At 33.8% G+C, this 16,829-nt stretch overlaps 2 protein-coding genes across 3 annotated transcripts; one reads left to right on the plus strand and one right to left on the minus strand.

Moving 5' to 3' along the window:
- LOC105158734 lies at positions 2,051–10,839 on the plus strand. 2 transcript variants are annotated; one of them, XM_011075572.2, is made up of 8 exons: positions 2,051–2,603; positions 3,536–3,685; positions 4,354–4,506; positions 4,585–4,671; positions 5,846–5,962; positions 7,434–7,709; positions 8,526–8,842; positions 10,141–10,839. In XM_011075572.2, exons 1-8 carry the CDS (start codon positions 2,054–2,056, stop codon positions 10,750–10,752), a joined length of 2,262 nt encoding a protein of 753 aa, XP_011073874.1. In that variant the 5' UTR covers positions 2,051–2,053; the 3' UTR covers positions 10,753–10,839. The 2 variants fall into 2 exon arrangements, with proteins under 2 accessions (XP_011073874.1, XP_020548099.1); XM_020692440.1 differs by having other exon boundaries at positions 5,849–5,962.
- On the minus strand, positions 14,578–16,376 carry LOC105158735 (BTB/POZ domain-containing protein At3g22104-like). Its single transcript, XM_020692515.1, has 3 exons — positions 16,320–16,376; positions 15,146–16,216; positions 14,578–14,931 (listed from the first exon to the last, which is right to left on the minus strand). The coding sequence occupies exons 1-3, from the start codon at positions 16,374–16,376 to the stop codon at positions 14,578–14,580; spliced, it is 1,482 nt and encodes a 493-aa protein (XP_020548174.1).

A 16,829-nucleotide genomic window follows, 5' to 3' on the forward strand; every position in this document is an offset into this window, starting at 1 on the left:
AAAGAAAGTAAAATATCACTTCAAATTTAACAAAAAATACTCTCCTATTAATTAGAGCGAGACTTGGAAATCAATATATCATTGCAACTTCCATCAAATAGTTTTACTATTTTTACCATGACCTTTTTGTCACGTATTGGTCCGAAACAGGGTTTTTTCATTTTTTGGAAATGACATATTTAGCGACGGATCACAATTTTTTTCCGGGTTACATCTTTTGTGTTGCAAATAATTTGCGACACGGGTCACGGTGAGAACTTCTCGTCCTCTTATTTATTCATCATAAAAATTATTTTTACCATGATTATGAGCCTTGATAAATATTTTATCATGACTTTTCGTTATTGTCACACTCACAAATACTGCGATAAAAAAATTATTGCGTGGTCTTGATTAATAATTTTTTACAATGATTATTAATTTTTAATTATGATAATTAATTATAATTAAATAAATTATGGTCGGAATCAAATTCCTTGCTTCATACCTCAATTCTCAAGCCCAAAAAGGTCCCTTGCTTCACAAGGGAGTTTCGTAGCACTGAGAAATTATCTCTGTCCAATCCACATACAACCAAACATTAAATTTAAACATCTCATGTAACTACAAGAAATAATTTTGAGCAAAATCAAATATCTCCCAAAGTCACGAAACGCAAGACTTTATTTTCTATATGTGTATGTATTTAAGTATTGGGAGCCCACATGTTATATAACTTAATTTTTTGCATATATAATCATACGAAGAGAAGAAAAATAAAATAAATAACTGATTATAATTTATGATAGTTTCTTAAATACTTTTTTATTAATTTTAAATGTGTATAAAAGATTGTCGTTTTGAGTCAAATTAAGGTTATTTTGCACGAAATATATTTTGCCAATCAAAAATAGTTATTCGCAGTCCTCAACTTATCTAATAAATAATATAAATGCATCAAAATTATTGATAATGTAGACAAGAGTTCCATATTAGTTACAAAAAAGGAATTTGAGTGACTTATAAGCCCCATGACCTCATCTCCCTAGCGAGATGTTTTTTCAAGACAAACTCATGATGCCATTCGGAACAGGAGCAAATAGTACATCGCGCGACGGGGCGCCGATCGAGTCGCAAACCACATCATTTGATGCCATCTGTGGGAACATCGAGGCCGTGTGTCCCTCCCAAGCCCCTTGTCGAGGAGGTCGATGAGTAGCTTGAGTGGCTTATAAGGCCCAAGACTTCATCTTTTTAGTGAGGCACCTTTCAGATCAAATCGATAAAGCTCATTTAAAACCAAAACGAATAATACATCATACAATGAAACATCAATAGATTCGTAAGTCACATCAATTATGTTGAACGAATTTTCAAGAAAATAACAAAGATTCATATTGGCCTCCACTTTTAGAAACCACATTTACTAAATTTCATGCTTAATTAATTCTTCTCTTGTTAAGAAAACAAAGAATCGGAATATGTCTCTTGTCCTCAGACTCAAGTAAAATCGTGACCTTTTAACATTGTGTATATAGTAATCACGTGCTTATCTTTTTACATTGCATGTGGGTTCAACACTCAAATAAGTACAAAAAAAAAAAAAAAACGACTTCTTGAGAACAAACCTTCTTTTTAAAAAGTACAACATATCTCATTGTCATTTTCTTACATTTAGGGGTTTTTATTATTTATTAACTGGGGTGGCACGTTATTTTTGAATGTAATATTTCACATTTTAAATACATTATAAATAAGAGTAAAATATATAAATTAATATATTGCATTAAAATAATGAAAAAAAGAAAAGCAATTTACCAGTGTAAAGTTTAGAGGGTTGAATAGTTCGTTATTTATTAGTTGAAAAGCATTTTTTACTTCATACAAAAATAGTACAGTGATATCATTAATTGTCATATGTGAATGTGAACGATTAATTTAATTAGTAATTTGATAAAGGGGACGATGCAATGGAATTATACCTTCATAAGTGTTGTAAACAAGTTTAAAAACAGAACCATTCGGTGTATATATTCTTACAATAAAATCAAATCAGTATAAGAGTCGACCAACGATGAAGGGATCTGCGGAAACCACTACAGAAGAGAAAGAAATCACATTGGACTATCTGTTTCAACTTACCATGAAAAAGAAATGGGATGAAGTTGTCGAAGTCTACAGACAACAGTCATGGGCTCAAAGCGCTAAGCTGACACACTCTGAGGAAACAGCTCTTCACGTAGCCGTCTCCAGTTACCAGACCGAAAGCATCAGCCCGTACGAGAGCTTCATCAAGGAAATGATCGACTGCATACCTAAAGGGGACGTGTTCGACATTTTGTCGATCCAAAACGACAAAGGAAACACCCCTCTTCATCTTGCAGCAGCAGTTGGATGGGTAGCTATCTGCGAATGCATAGCAGCCAAGGATCGTAGGCTCGTCGGCAGTCGAAATCTGAGAAACGAGACGCCATTGTTCATGGCAGCCCATCATGGGAAGCTCGAGGCTTTTCTCTGCCTGCATGAGATGTACACTAAGGAGCAAGAAGAAGTGGACGATTCATTGTGTAGGAGGAGTGATGGGAATACTATTTTACACTCAGCTATTGCAGGAGAATACTTTAGTAAGAACCATGTTAAGTTTCTTTTCTTTTTTGGTTCATATATATATGAATTTATGCATTTGCATTCTCTTCGATTGCGAAAAACTTCGCCCGGATTAGATTTGATCGAATCAAATCAATCACATAGCAAATGTATCATATTTGCTATATGATTGGTCACTTTTCCTAAACTGTACAAAAATCACACGGCAAGTGTATTCCACTTATCGTATGATTAGTTTAGAATCGGTCAAGTTGGGTCAGAATTAGAATTTCCTTTTTGTTTTGAGGAAACAATGCATTTTTTATCCTATCAAAGGATAATAATTTTGAAAATGTAGTATATTTGATCCAATTTTTGCAAAAAAAGTGTCAATTTCATGGAAAAACCACGTGTTTAATATGTCCGTTCTTCATACAAAAATCGGCATTTCATGACAAAAATCGGACCAAAATGTGCTTTTTTTTTTTATAAAAAAAGAATTAAACATGAAATTTCAGTTACGTAACTATTCACGATTGACAATTTTTATCCTGTAATTCAAAGCACAATTTAGTCCTGTATTTTTTTTTCTTCAATTTTAGCACAACTCTGGCCAATTTCACTAGAAAATCGTATGTGACTTGCATATGCCCCAATTACATTAAGATTTTCCAGCAGAACTAGACGAAGTTGCCTGAAATTGCAAATATTTTTAATTACAGTACCAAAAATTGTGAAATTTGATTTCAACAAGATCAAAATTTTTACCCCTAGAGTAAAAGGACTAACATTGCATTCAATCGTAAAACTAAAATTACAGTGGATCAAAAGTGTCGTCCCGCCACATCTATAGGACGAAAAATGTATTTGTTTTCCTCTTTTTTTTTATTATATGTAGGATCAAGAAATATATAAGTATATACTTTATATGAATTAATGTTAATATAGATAAGTATATTCTATGGAACAGGATTAGCTTACCAGATAATAAGCTATTATCCGAAGCTGATGAATTCGGTTAACGTGAAGGGAGAATCCCCTCTCCATGTTCTTGCCAAGAAGCCTAATGTGTTCAAAAGCAGTATCCAGCTGGGCCTCTATGACTCTCTTATTTATCACTGTAAGAATCCTTCCCCTCAGTAATTTACACATTTTTGCTTTCTCATTCCGTTTCTTCCAAATGAGACTGTTTTTTCCCTTTTCCAAGAATGTCAATTTCTTACAGAAGTTGTTGTGCTTCAAGACACTTGCTTGTTTGAAGAATTTAACATAATATTATTTTGCAGGATTATTGCAACAAAATATTGAGTGATATTTTAAAATTTATCATTAAAAATATTTATTAAGTGACGATAAATATTTATTAAGTCACAATATAATTATTAACGACAGAAATCGTATATAAAATTGTGGTGTAATATAGAATTCCGAATACAGGGGCAGCAAATAGTAACTTAGAATTAATTGATTTCCGACAATTGCAGGTCCGGCCGCCGAATTATTATAAAACAGCCGGAATTTGCTCGGATGGACAAACTTAGAGCTTTTCTATTTGGAGTTTTTATTTAGCTCAGCCTAAATTTCCAACAAAATCGAAAACAAAAAAAAAAATCGATGTTAAAATCAAGGATGAGTTAATTACCGAATAAATATTTTTCTTCTTGAATTTGTTGCTAAACTTTAAATTAGCGACGAATTCTATTATTTTGCAAGGGACGTGCGTTGTTGCTAACGACATTATTTCTTGGAGTGAAAGAGGATTTCTGATTTTTAATTTGTGGTTACAAGGTATGTTCGTGGATGAACTGAAGAGACAGAAATACAAACCTGGAGCAGTCCACAACGGTTGTTCTCCCAGAAACATCAACTACCCAGAGAACTACCTTACCTGTGCGAACATCCTACACCTTGTCTGGATTCCGATTCACAAGACCATCACAGGTGATTCTCCGACAATTGCTCTACATTCTACAGCTTAAAGTCATACAGGATTGATAGTCGCTCGTTAATTTGTTCCAGCTCGTCTCAAAGACGATACTACTGGCCGCCGGAAACAAGCTGGAATAGACGTGGAAAACCAACAGAAAAGCGAAGCAGAATTTGAGAGTATGATTAATTTCTAAACAAAGATTTTCCTTTACTGTTGCTACAAAAAAAATTTAAATTATTTCTGTATTATAAATTACTATAGCTTCAAAATCATGACAGATCAATATATTATCTACTATTGTCAAACAAAACTAATGTTAAAATTTAAGTTTGGCTGTGGGTGGTCAACATTTGCAATAGTTTTACTTATGGCCAAAATATTTGCTATAGAGTTTAACTAGATGCAACTAATATTTTAGCCTCGCTTGCAAAAAAAAAGCAAATAGTCGTTACGGAAGCATGGTGAATTAGTATTTGATATGATTTTTTTTATACCATAACAGGGTTAAAATGCAATTTACTTCCTTGTGATATGAAAAATAAGCAAAAATAAACCTTCTGTAAAAAAAATAGCAAACTACCCCCTATTATTTTTTAAAATAAAACAAAAACACCCTTGACGCTTTTGATGAGCTACATGAGGGTTTCTCAATATTTTTATTTTTTAAATTTTTTAAAAATGATATTTAATCCCTTATTTTGATATTTTTGGATATTGATTTCAATTTAAAGGCGAATTTAAGAAGAAAAGGCTAGGGGACTGGTGCGGAAGGGGAAGTAGAAGGAGAAGGAGAAGGAGGAGAAGGCGACAGAAAGGAGAAGGAGGGGGGCCAACACTGTTGAAGGGGATTGGGGTAGCAGTGATGCCAAGGGAGGCAGAGGGGGAGGGAAGGCGAGGTGGAAGGGGGAGGTGACGGTATGAGGTGAGGGGGAGGGGGAGTGGCGCGGGACAACACTAGTCCTACAAGGGGAGGGAGGGGAAGAAGAGAAAAAAAGAAAAACATTGTTATAAATAATATATTAATATATATATATATATATATGTAAAAACATTATTTGTATCATTAAAAATCATGCACAGATGCAAGAAGGGAACGTGTGCTACACCATTGACAATAGGGAGGTATTTTACTTCATTTTAAAAAACGTAAGAGGGTCATTTGATGATTTTTTTTCTCAAGATTTTTTTTTTTGTGCATATTTTTTATGTCATGTGGGGAGGGGGTAAATTGCAATTTTTTTTTCAATAGAAAACTCATATTTCTTCTAGTGGTTGTGCTTGTTCATGAATAGGATGCTCATGTGATTTTTAAACTTTAGCAAGAATATAAATTTTGTGGAATTCCTGTAGCAGCCCAACATGTGGAGGAAGAGAGCAAGGATATCAATTCTTTTCCAGCCAATTATGCCACATGCATTATGCTTTTCAAGTTCGCAATGAAGGTCATCCTCACTGTTGTTGGAGTCGGTGAGTATAATTTTTTCAATATCTTGTGATAATTATGTTGGTTTTAATTGTTTCTAACTGGCGCTATTGCTCGTTAATCTTGAAAATGAAGGGTTTTATTGTGATTCTATTAGTCTGTAATTACAGGTGTTTGGCATTTTGGTGGAAAAATTACAATTTACGTTCCACAACTAACGTCGTTTGCAATTTTGGTGCCATTGGTTTACTCTTCACCACATTTAGTGTCATAAGTGTAAAAAAAATTGCAATTTACGTCCCACGCACATTTTCTCGTTAGATTCTTGACAAAAGGCACATGCTCCATTTACTTAACAGATGTTTGACTGCAATAGTGTGGAAAATTACAATTTACGTCCCACAACTTACACAATCTGCGATTTTATCCCATTGTTTACCCCTCACCACATTTAGTCTAATAAATGTATTGTTGTTTTAGTATTGGTTTGTATTTGTTGTTTGTTGTTCTATGGGGAGAATTGCCTCTTATTTGTCGTGTATATATATTTTGTTACAAGTTTGAATTAAATTGGGATGGAATGTTATTAAACCTATATTTTCACACTAAAGTATACATTAAATTAAACATACAACATATATAGATTTTCACAATAACAAAAATAGTAATGTTAACATAAAACTTACCATTTAAAATATATCTAGATTTTCACACTAACATATCTTTGATCCACAAAGTTCGTAATTTCACCCTCTTGCCACAATAGCATAACACTTCTTCATCACCATTATTTGTTGCTTGAGAGCTTGACTTTGTTCTTCTCAGGGCTTTGTGGACAACTTGATGCCTTCCCCTTATGCTCCTTACTGCTACTTTTCCCTTATGAATTAGGTGAAAAAGACAATAATTTATCCTTTCGTAAAAAATGTGGTAGGGATAAAATGTGAGTGGGAAGTAATTTACAATTTTTATGACACTTATAGGTCTAAATGTGGTGAGGGGTAAAATATAGGACCAAAATCACAAACCATGTAAGTTGTGGGTTGCAATTTTTCACACTATTACAGTCAAACGTTGGTTAAGTTAACAGATCTGTCAAGAATCTAAAGGAAAATATGAGTGAGACGTAAATTGCATTTTTTTTACACTTATGGGACTTAATGTGATGATGGATAAAACAATGGGATCAAAATCGCAAACGGTGTAAGTTGTGGGATGTAAATTATAATTTTCCCGCATTTTGATCCTTTAAGAAACGAAACTTGCGAGTTGGTTTGTTATTTTTCTAAACCTCTCTATTTTATGACATATTTTGTCAAGAAATTCCGAAAATTGGCATATACAAATCATATGTCGACTTAAATTTGGGAGCACAATGACTAACGCATGTGGTTACCCAACTAATTTTCAAATTTCCAACTAAACGTACTCTTGAATGGTAAAATTTAACATAAAGAACAAAATCACAAGTTTTATTTTTTAATTTATTAATTATCTCATTAATGATTCATGTAGGCTTTGATAGAGTGAAGAAGATCAAAGAAAAGAAAGAACGACACGCCCATGCATTTCGGATTATGAATCTATTGATCGAGTCAGAATCAAGCTACAAGTACGACAGTGATGGGCGACAACCTGTGCAAAAATTGCAACCTCAGTATTCAGGACGTATCGCACTTCCCGACACCCCACCTTCAGATGATAATCATGATTTAGAGTCTAGTACAGGAGCAATTTCATCAAATGAAGGTCGATTCAAGAATGAGAAAGGAAAAGATCAAAATAAATCAGGTAAGCAACTATATTTTTTTCCTGGTATGATCAAAGGCAACTCCATCTTGTACAACACTATTCAATTGCTAATATAACGCCGAAAAATCTTTCGGGGTGTGGAGATTGCTCTAATATTTTATCCAGGCTAATAATTCTGGAATTAACTTGTAATTTTTTTTAGGAGAAAATTTGTAGTATAGATAGTAGATAGATGACCTTTTATTAGGAATTTTTTTATCCAAACTAGGTTTGATCGAACCAAACTAATCCACTTTTCATGTGATTGGTCATTTTCTTGAACTTTACACCAATTGCACGGCAAGTATATTGCACTTGTTATATAATTAGTTCAGATCTGACCAAACGCGATTTGTGTTTAGAATTTCCCCCTTTTATTATGATTCACACCAAAGTTTCCTAGTAGAACTTAATCTTGAGCAACTTTAACGTAGGAAAATTTTACGAACCACATTAATTTTGTCTTTTGCAATTACCCTTACTTTCTGATTAACTGCAATTTACTCCCCTGTGATATGTAACGTGAGCAAATAACCCCATGTGAAAAAGAATTAATAAATTTTCTCTTATATTTCAAAAAATGAAGCAAATTACCCCCTATCAATGGTTTAGATAGGGGGTAATTTGCTTTATTTTTCAAAATATAGGGAGTAATTTGCTATTATATTTTTTATAGGAATTTTTTTACTCTTTTCTCGTGTCAGAAGAGGTAAATTGCATTAAGCCCTTTTTTAAACTCGTTTTCGATATCATAAAAACATATTCCTAAAAAAATTAACCAAAAATCCCTTAGATTAGAATTCCCTTGTCTTGTAGTTGAAAAGGAGAGTCCATTGTTACTAGCAGCGAAGATGGGAATTCCAGAAATGGTGGAGAAAATACTGAACACATTTCCTGTAGCGATTCAGGACATTGATTCCTGCGGGAAGAATGTTTTGCTACTGACAGCTGAAAATCGACACGCCAACGTTTTTGATTATTTACTGAAGATAGAGCTTCCGGAGTACGTTTTTCATCAAGTGGATGATGAAGGAAACAGTATTCTCCATCTTGCTGCAAAGCTGGGAGACCACCAGCCTTGGCATATTCCTGGTGCTGCTCTACAGATGCAATGGGAAATTAAGTGGTACAAGGTACTCTTTCTCCAGTTACATAGTTGCATTTTACTTGGGCAAACCATACTTTTTATCCCATAACATAGAGTCTTTTCACTTTTTGTTCCGTTGATTACGGAATTCTCATTTTTTGTCCAATATTTTTAAAAAAATAGCAATTTTGGTCCTGTGACACATTTTTGTCGATATTTAATGAAAAAGGCCACATGACAGTTAAGTGCATGGACCAATAATGCTACTTTTTGAAAGTTATGGGATCAAAAGTGAGAATTCCGTAACATATAAGACCAAAAGTGTAAAAACTCTAACAGCCACGTGCTAAGCACGCGACACGTTCCGCTAAAATATATAACGAAAATGTGTCACTAGACCAAAAATGCCATTTCTTAGAAGTTACAGAACCAAAATTGAGAATCTCTAACGAATAGGATCAAAAGTAAAAAGGCCCTAAGTTACGGGATGAAAAATGACATTTTCCCCATTTTAGTCCTTTATAAATATATTAATAGACAGAAAATCTCCTTAAAACAATTACAATGAGGTAACAACACTCTTGACATATAAAAGAAAAAGGAGAAACTACAATGACCTCCCTTGAGGTTTGACATAATTACGAGCATCCCTCGTTGTTTGAAAAATTACAAATACTCTTCTGATATTTGATGAAATTTAAATAATCCTTGGATGGAGGTATGAAATTGTCAACTATGCCCTTATTGTATTTTTTTTAAAATAAAAAATAAAAATTTGTAAAAAGAATCATATGGAGTTCATAAAAAATATATTTAGTCAATAAAAATTTTAAAAAATAAAATAAAATTATAATTCTTAGTTCATAAGGGCGTGTTGGTAAGTTCACTTTACAAATTAATGGAAACCCAACAGAAACAAACGGAATGGGCTAATTGTTAGATGGTTGTTAAATCAGGAGGCAATGGTAATTTTTCAAACAACGAGGGGATTCATAATTATGCCAAACCTTAAGATATGTCGTTATTATTTACCAAAATTAAAAAAAAAAAGGTCATTAGCTTTCGCGGTAGGGGTTTGCATTCATCTTTTACCTTAGGGGGGATGTTTTGCCTGTTATTGAATTTAGGAAGGTCATTGCATTGAAATATTTCGTGGTTTATCATGTTATCAGATTCGGACAAGAATTTTTCATTATGGTTGAACTATTTTCACAACATTGTGTAAAGTGGAAAGGTTTAGGTAGAAGTTATACCAATAGGGAGGATGAGGAATGGTTAACATATCAATAAGTCTAAAACAATTCAGTGAAGGCAATGAAATAACCAAGATGATTCATAATGCAGTATGTGAAGAGCTCTATTCCACCACTATGCTTTGCTCACAACAACAAGAAAGGCGAGACGCCTAGGAAGATATTCTCCAACACACACAAAAAACTTGTGAAAGAAGGCACCAATTGGCTCATCAAAACCTCAGAATCTTGCTCAGTCGTTGCAGCACTCATAGCCGGCGTTGCATTTGCTACATCAGCAACCGTCCCGGGTGGGCTAAATCAAGACACCGGTTATCCAATTATGGAAGGTCGCAGAGCTTTCGATGTATTCTCCATAACTTCGCTCGTGGCTCTCTGCCTATCCGTGACGGCCCTTGTTTTCTTTCTTGCAATTATCACTTCGCGTTGTCAAGAACACGATTTCAAGACGAATCTGCCTAGGAAGCTCTTGCTGGGGCTGACTTCTCTGTTTGCTTCCATTGCTGCTATGTTGGTGTCTTTCTGTGCAGGGCACACTTTTACTCTGAGGGAGAAGCTGAGACTAGCTGCGGTGCCCATATATGCGATTGCTTGCTTACCTGTGACATTTTTTGCTGTTGCGCAGCTGCCATTATACTTTGATCTTATGTGGGCTGCCTGTAGAAAAGTGCCATTACGCAGTTACAAGGTGTTCTATCAGTAGCCAATTTTTCCATATTTCTCAAAACATGCAATGCTAACTTAGTTGTTTTTCAGATGATTGTAATCAAAGACAGACATGGTATGTCTAATGCTCTATATTTTTTGGTAAAGAGAATTGAAGAAAAAACTACAAAGTGAAGCTAAGCTCTATATTATATTCAAGACAGAAAGAGATACAATTTATATTCAGATAAAGAAAAAATCTAGAGCGAAATTATTCTTTTATGCTAATTTCGCTAATTCTATCCAAAGATGTAATATACTAAAATATACAGAAATCAAGCAATATACATAGTGGAGTAGGATCTGTCAGGGAACACTCGACGGAAGCATGTGAAGCGATAGACGTACCCTTGGTGATTCCTGGGAATTTGATGTAGCATATGTGAATTATAAACAATAAAGTAAAATCCACATGTGAGACTATGGATAAGGTGCAAATAACATAAAATGGATGTTACCTCTTTTTGTTCTTTTTGAACGGCAAATGCTCTGTCGATTGGTTCACTTTAGACTTCAAAATAGAAGTCTTCCCAAGATATCCACACCACACGGAGAAGAGAAAGTTTGTGATCTCCTTGCTAGAGGAAATCAAACTTCGTTTGTGGAATATAGTGATTCAAGAGAACAACACTATGAATTAATGTTTTCTCTTTTATCAAAAATCCTTTTACTTTTCACTTGATCCTATATCAAATAAAGCAAAAGAAATAGCTAAGGGAGTGAGAGGTCAAGTCAATGTGTAGTTAAAGGAGAGTTGAGAGTGTTTCTGTATATTTGAATGGAAGAATAAAAATATGTTTAAATACATTCCACTCAATTACATCAATCAAGCTCCCTTGCACATGGTTTGATCACGTCATACCATATAGGGGACCACCAATTGTGGCTGAGTTGCACCTTCCAAAGGTGCAACTGGGTCACCTCCTATTTCTAAATAGGACTCCTCCCTTTCTAACTTGGAATCAACTCCTAGCTCATGGCCGTTAATTTAGTGGGCCGAGCTTCTTTTTCAGTAAATAAAACAAGCCCAAAAGGTCCAATGAAATTTAATTAAATCTTGTTTAATAAAATTCAACTAAATTATACAAACCATCATTTTATCCAATTAAAGACATAAGCACAAATACTCTTAATTAATAAATTCAATCTATTAACTAAGATAACCCAACTAAATTAATAAAATTAATTTAATCTTGGATCATTCATCCAATGAATTATCCCATGTGTAAATAATTCAATTATTTACGTCTTTCAAAATCAATTCTAAACTAATTCATCTACATACTCGGTGATCTGTGTGTGATACTTTAGGTTCATACTAAGCTAGATTTGGACTTGTGTCCAATACTATTGATTAATTAAATCTAATTTAATTAATCAATTTTAATTAATCATTAATTAGAAAAGCCCGTTACCATAGATGGTTGTGTAGCAACAATCCATGTCACTAGAGTCTAGCAGTGAATGTCAGTGTGAACATTTAGGCTTCCAAACTCCAACGTCACAACAGATACCCATAAAATATTTTACCGTGATTAATATATTAAATTTACCATTTATGATTTTGTTTAACTCTCGTTTCAAAGCTCACTCCCGACTTATATAGCTTAATAAAACGTGATTAAAAAAAATAAAAAAAAAAGACATTCAAATTAATGTGATTGAGATTTGAACCAGCACACATACTGTCACCTAAGAGTATTTTAAAAAAAAAATTATTTATGTTTCTTTAAAAAAATTACAAATATGGGGATGCCCTATGTATTTTGAATTGACTCACCAACTTCGATTTCAAGGCAGACTTTGAAGTTGATAAAGACAATCACTATTTTCAAGAATGCTTCTGAATTTTGTTAATTTCAATAATATTTTTTTTTGGGAGAGAGAGAGAGAGAATTTCAACAATGTTAGGGCCTTGAAATTTGCATATATAGAGAGTGATTACCTTTTCATCAAAACCCCTTGTAAAGTTTGTCATATTGAAGGTCAAAATTTAAGGTTAATTAATTACATGAAATAACAAAAAGTTTCCAAGACTTTGTTTATTTATCTGTAGAACATCATGACATGCTTTAAGAAGATGGGATAACCACAAATTTGTCATAAAAAAAAATAAGGATAAACTACCATTAATTCTTCTGAAGTTTGACATAATTACAAATACTTTCTTATTGTTTGAAAAATTATCAATATCTTCCTGATTTTAATTCTCGTCCAACAATTAGCTCAACCTGTTAGTTTTCATTAAGTTTCAATCCAAAGTTTATGATGAACTAATAAAATTCCCATTGTGGACTATGAATTATGGTTTTACTTATTTTAATTATTTTTGTGGAATTGTGATAATTTTTTTATAATATTTTAAAATTATTCATCCAAATCATTCGATTTTCTTGTAATTCAAAAAAATACAGTAAGGGCAAAGTTAAGAATTCTAGTCTCTATTCAAGAATTACATAATTTGATCAAATACCATGAAGTGTTTATAATTTTTAAAATAATGAAAAAATACTCGTAATTATGTCAAATTTTAAGAAACGTGTTGTAATTTACCCCAAAAATAATAATAGTTTTCATCTGTCAATTTTTTATTTTTTTCTATTGTTACAGATGCTGATTAATCGTGATCAAAACTTAACTTTTTCACATTAAATTGTTATAAAATGGTAGACTATAACTTATTGATGTGGTAGAGTTTTTTACGAAGGGATAAAAACTATGAATTTTACCTACGGCACAATTATGCATTAGGTGAAACACGATTTTCGAGAAAGGTCTTTTTGCAAGAAAAATAACCACTATTCATTGATAGTGACTATTTTTTCTTGCAAAAAGACCTCCCTCGAAAATCGTGTTTCACCTGGTGCATAATTGTGTCGTAGGTAAAATTTCTAGTTTTATCCCTTCATAAAAACCTCTACCACATCAATTATATATACCAGGATGTTCAAGTTTATGTTGATTTATATCGTACGGAATATTTTTTATTTTTTATTAAATTTAAAATTAAAAATAATGATTAGTATATACAATTTTACGTTTTAGAGCACGAATATTTAGGAGTTTGATGTTTATGGAAATTTGGATGGTGGTGGAATTAATTTTCCCAATGAAACACAATGTGCATGTTCTCAGCCGCATTGCTCGCTCGTCGTCGCCTCCAAATATTCTTTAGAAACATCCATTCATTGACTTTGAAAAATCCAACTCTCCGGATTCCTTCACGACAAAGATCATCCCCATTATTGTCTCCTTCTTGTTATTTTATATTATTTGTTAGTCATTATGGGACATTATTTATGCGTACATATAATAAATTATCATCGTGATACGGTATTTTTAATTACATAAGATAAATAATCTTTGATTTTATAAAAAAAAAAGATATAAAACCGACAAATTAGATTTAAAAATAAATAAATAAGTGGCGGCGACAACATAAACACGCTATTATTTAATACAGACTAAATACATATATATCCATAGTACTTGAACTCACAATCTCTTGATTGTGAGACCTCAACATCGAGGTTATATAATAAGTACCGGAAACTGCCTTCTTCTAGTAGGAGAATACGGATTTTTCGTTCCATAACTTTGGGTTTTAATTTTGCAATGAGTATGATAATACAAAAATATAGTACATTTGATCTAATTTCTATTGAAAAATACCGATCATTTCACTCGAAAAATGAGGTTGTCGCCGAATAGTTAGTATAAAAGAAATTCAAAGGAAACTTTGTAACATGGCTATTGGCCAAATAATATAAGCTGCAAATACAAAAATATAAAGAATAAACATCAAAATGATAATATATGTGTTTCAAGAACATAGTCTGGGCAAGGGTTTGCAACTTGTTGGACATGTTACATGATGATCACTCCTCCTACCAACATTTGCTGACCTCTTCTGCATTTTGCCCTTTGAGAAATGTACTAAAAGCTGTTCATGATCTAGGCTTGAAGATAATGAAGAATTACATGCGAATTCGGGACCCTTTTCGTCTTTGGATCGAGTTTTGAGCTTCGCTTGCAGAAACAATAGAGCAGCAGATGATGCACAAGCTGGAAATCTTGCATTTTTAGCTATGTTTGCTAGTGATTCTGATGAGAGCTTCTTATAGTTCAAGGCTGAACATACTCTGATTCTCTCTTCTTCACTTATGTTGTTGTGAGCCTGTCAGAAACACGCGATTTCAAAATTCAAGAATTATGAGCCGTCAACTGGATCAAATGCAACAGCCCTTTGTGAAAAAAAAAATAGCAACGCAACATCCTGAACTTTTGAAAAACACGGCGACGTGACTCCTGATGTGATGTGAAACGTAATAGGCGCGGGGGGGGAATGCAGTTAACTTGTAATAAACTACACTCAGAAATTTCAATATTACCTCAAAATACATGTCCATTACTTGACAAATTCTGTCATGGGATTCTCGTGCTGTGTCTGGTAGACCAGAGGCTAAGGCCAGAAACTTGCAAGGTTTGAGGTGAGGATCTGGAGCCACTTCAGCAAGGAACATATCAATCAAACAACCGACGTCCTTCAAACGCTGCACCAACCGTGTTTTTCTGCTTTCACCGATGAATACTTTCAGTAGCCTCAGAATCAAATCCACATCATATGCACAAGTCTTTCTGTGAGGCGAAGGAAACAACAAATCATCCAACGTAGCCTCGTCCAGACGGGGACCGATCATTCTCTCTAAACTCATGGCACAGTGTTTCTCCATTTTCAAAGTAAAGCATGCTTGAAGCATGTAACATAGATTTCTGAAGGGAAACCTCATAAAGCTTCCATTGACTGAGCAAAGAGAGTTGATCATAACCTCTATGATCTTGCACTTGTGGTCGCCTGATAAAAGGCCGGCGAATTTCACTCTCTGATAATGAAGAAGGAAAGAACAGATCATCCCATGGTCTAGTTTCCGCGAAATCATCGTACCCACAACTTTCTCAAACAATCCAACGGTCAAGAACTCAAGATCCCGTGACCAGTTGATGGTGTGAAAACTACTAGACCTGCTGCTATTAGTACTTATATCACCAGAAAACTGTACATCCGAGCAAGAAAATGCAAAGGGGCTGGAAACATTAAGCATGGAAATCTTTTCAACAACAGCATCCAAGAGTTCTTGAACCATATACCAAGATTTGATAAAAGACAGCAATTCTTGGCACTGCTTCAAGCACTCAAGAAGCTCAGACCATGTCCAGAAGTGAACGCTCTCGACGTATTTCATAGCGTCTTTCACATCAATTTCCAGGAATTCAGCGGCAGCATGCAGTAGAAATACATTACAAGGGCTTACGTCGATTCTGCGTCCATTGTAGCAGAATCTAAGTATTAGTTCAAACCCCTCCGGACCACCTGGAAATTCGTCGAATATCAGCTTGACGCTTCCTCTTTCTGACTTACTCAGCAGCTTCCATAGCTTACCAGAGAAAGATGCAATCAAATTCTGCAAGAAAAGAAGAGCAATGATGTCATTACAAGAGGGTACGTAATAGAATCATTAGAAGTTACGATGAGAAAGAGTAGAAAAGGTAGACTTTGAAAGTTACCATGCTGACAAAGAAGGTCTGTTGGCCATTCACATCTACTTCAAGATTACTGAACATGTCCAAGCAACAGCGGCTGTCTGAATATATATATATATATATATATATATATCTCAAGATAGAAAGCAACTATCAGGAATCGAAACAAAGAGGCTGGATGGAGAAAATAAGAGGGAAGGGAAGATAAAGGTTTAGCCTAGCTCTCAGCGTTTTGTAATTGGAAAAAATGCAAGCAACCATATAATCGTGCAAATGAATAAATTATTCTCTGTAAAAAAATATAATTTATCTTTATGTATTTTTTCAAATACAATAATTTATCCCCTATATTTTTCAAAATGGAGCAATTTACCTCTCTTATACAAGAAAATAAATTACTATTCTATTTGCTTTATTTCCAATATCGCCTGGGTAAATTGCATTAAACTATTTGGAAATTCGGTTAGTCAATGAGGGTAGAGAAGGTGTCTGTTAGTATGGGGACAATGCATGGTATTAGTAGCATTATACATA

The sequence above is a fragment of the Sesamum indicum genome, linkage group LG3 (genome assembly GCF_000512975.1).
Source record: "Sesamum indicum cultivar Zhongzhi No. 13 linkage group LG3, S_indicum_v1.0, whole genome shotgun sequence".
Taxonomy (NCBI): domain Eukaryota; kingdom Viridiplantae; phylum Streptophyta; class Magnoliopsida; order Lamiales; family Pedaliaceae; genus Sesamum; species Sesamum indicum.

Coding starts and splice junctions, on each gene's coding strand:
- LOC105158734 (XM_011075572.2), top strand. CDS start 2,054: ATGAAGGGATCTGCGGAAACCACTACAGAAGAGAAAGAAATCACATTG. Junction 4,507..4,584: donor GATTCACAAGACCATCACAG/GTGATTCTCCGA, acceptor AATTTGTTCCAG/CTCGTCTCAAAGACGATACT. Junction 7,710..8,525: donor AAAAGATCAAAATAAATCAG/GTAAGCAACTAT, acceptor CTTGTCTTGTAG/TTGAAAAGGAGAGTCCATTG.
- LOC105158735 (XM_020692515.1), bottom strand. CDS start 16,376: ATGTTCAGTAATCTTGAAGTAGATGTGAATGGCCAACAGACCTTCTTT. Junction 16,217..16,319: donor AGACCTTCTTTGTCAGCATG/GTAACTTTCAAA, acceptor CTTTTCTTGCAG/AATTTGATTGCATCTTTCTC. Junction 14,932..15,145: donor TAATGGACATGTATTTTGAG/GTAATATTGAAA, acceptor TGTTTCTGACAG/GCTCACAACAACATAAGTGA.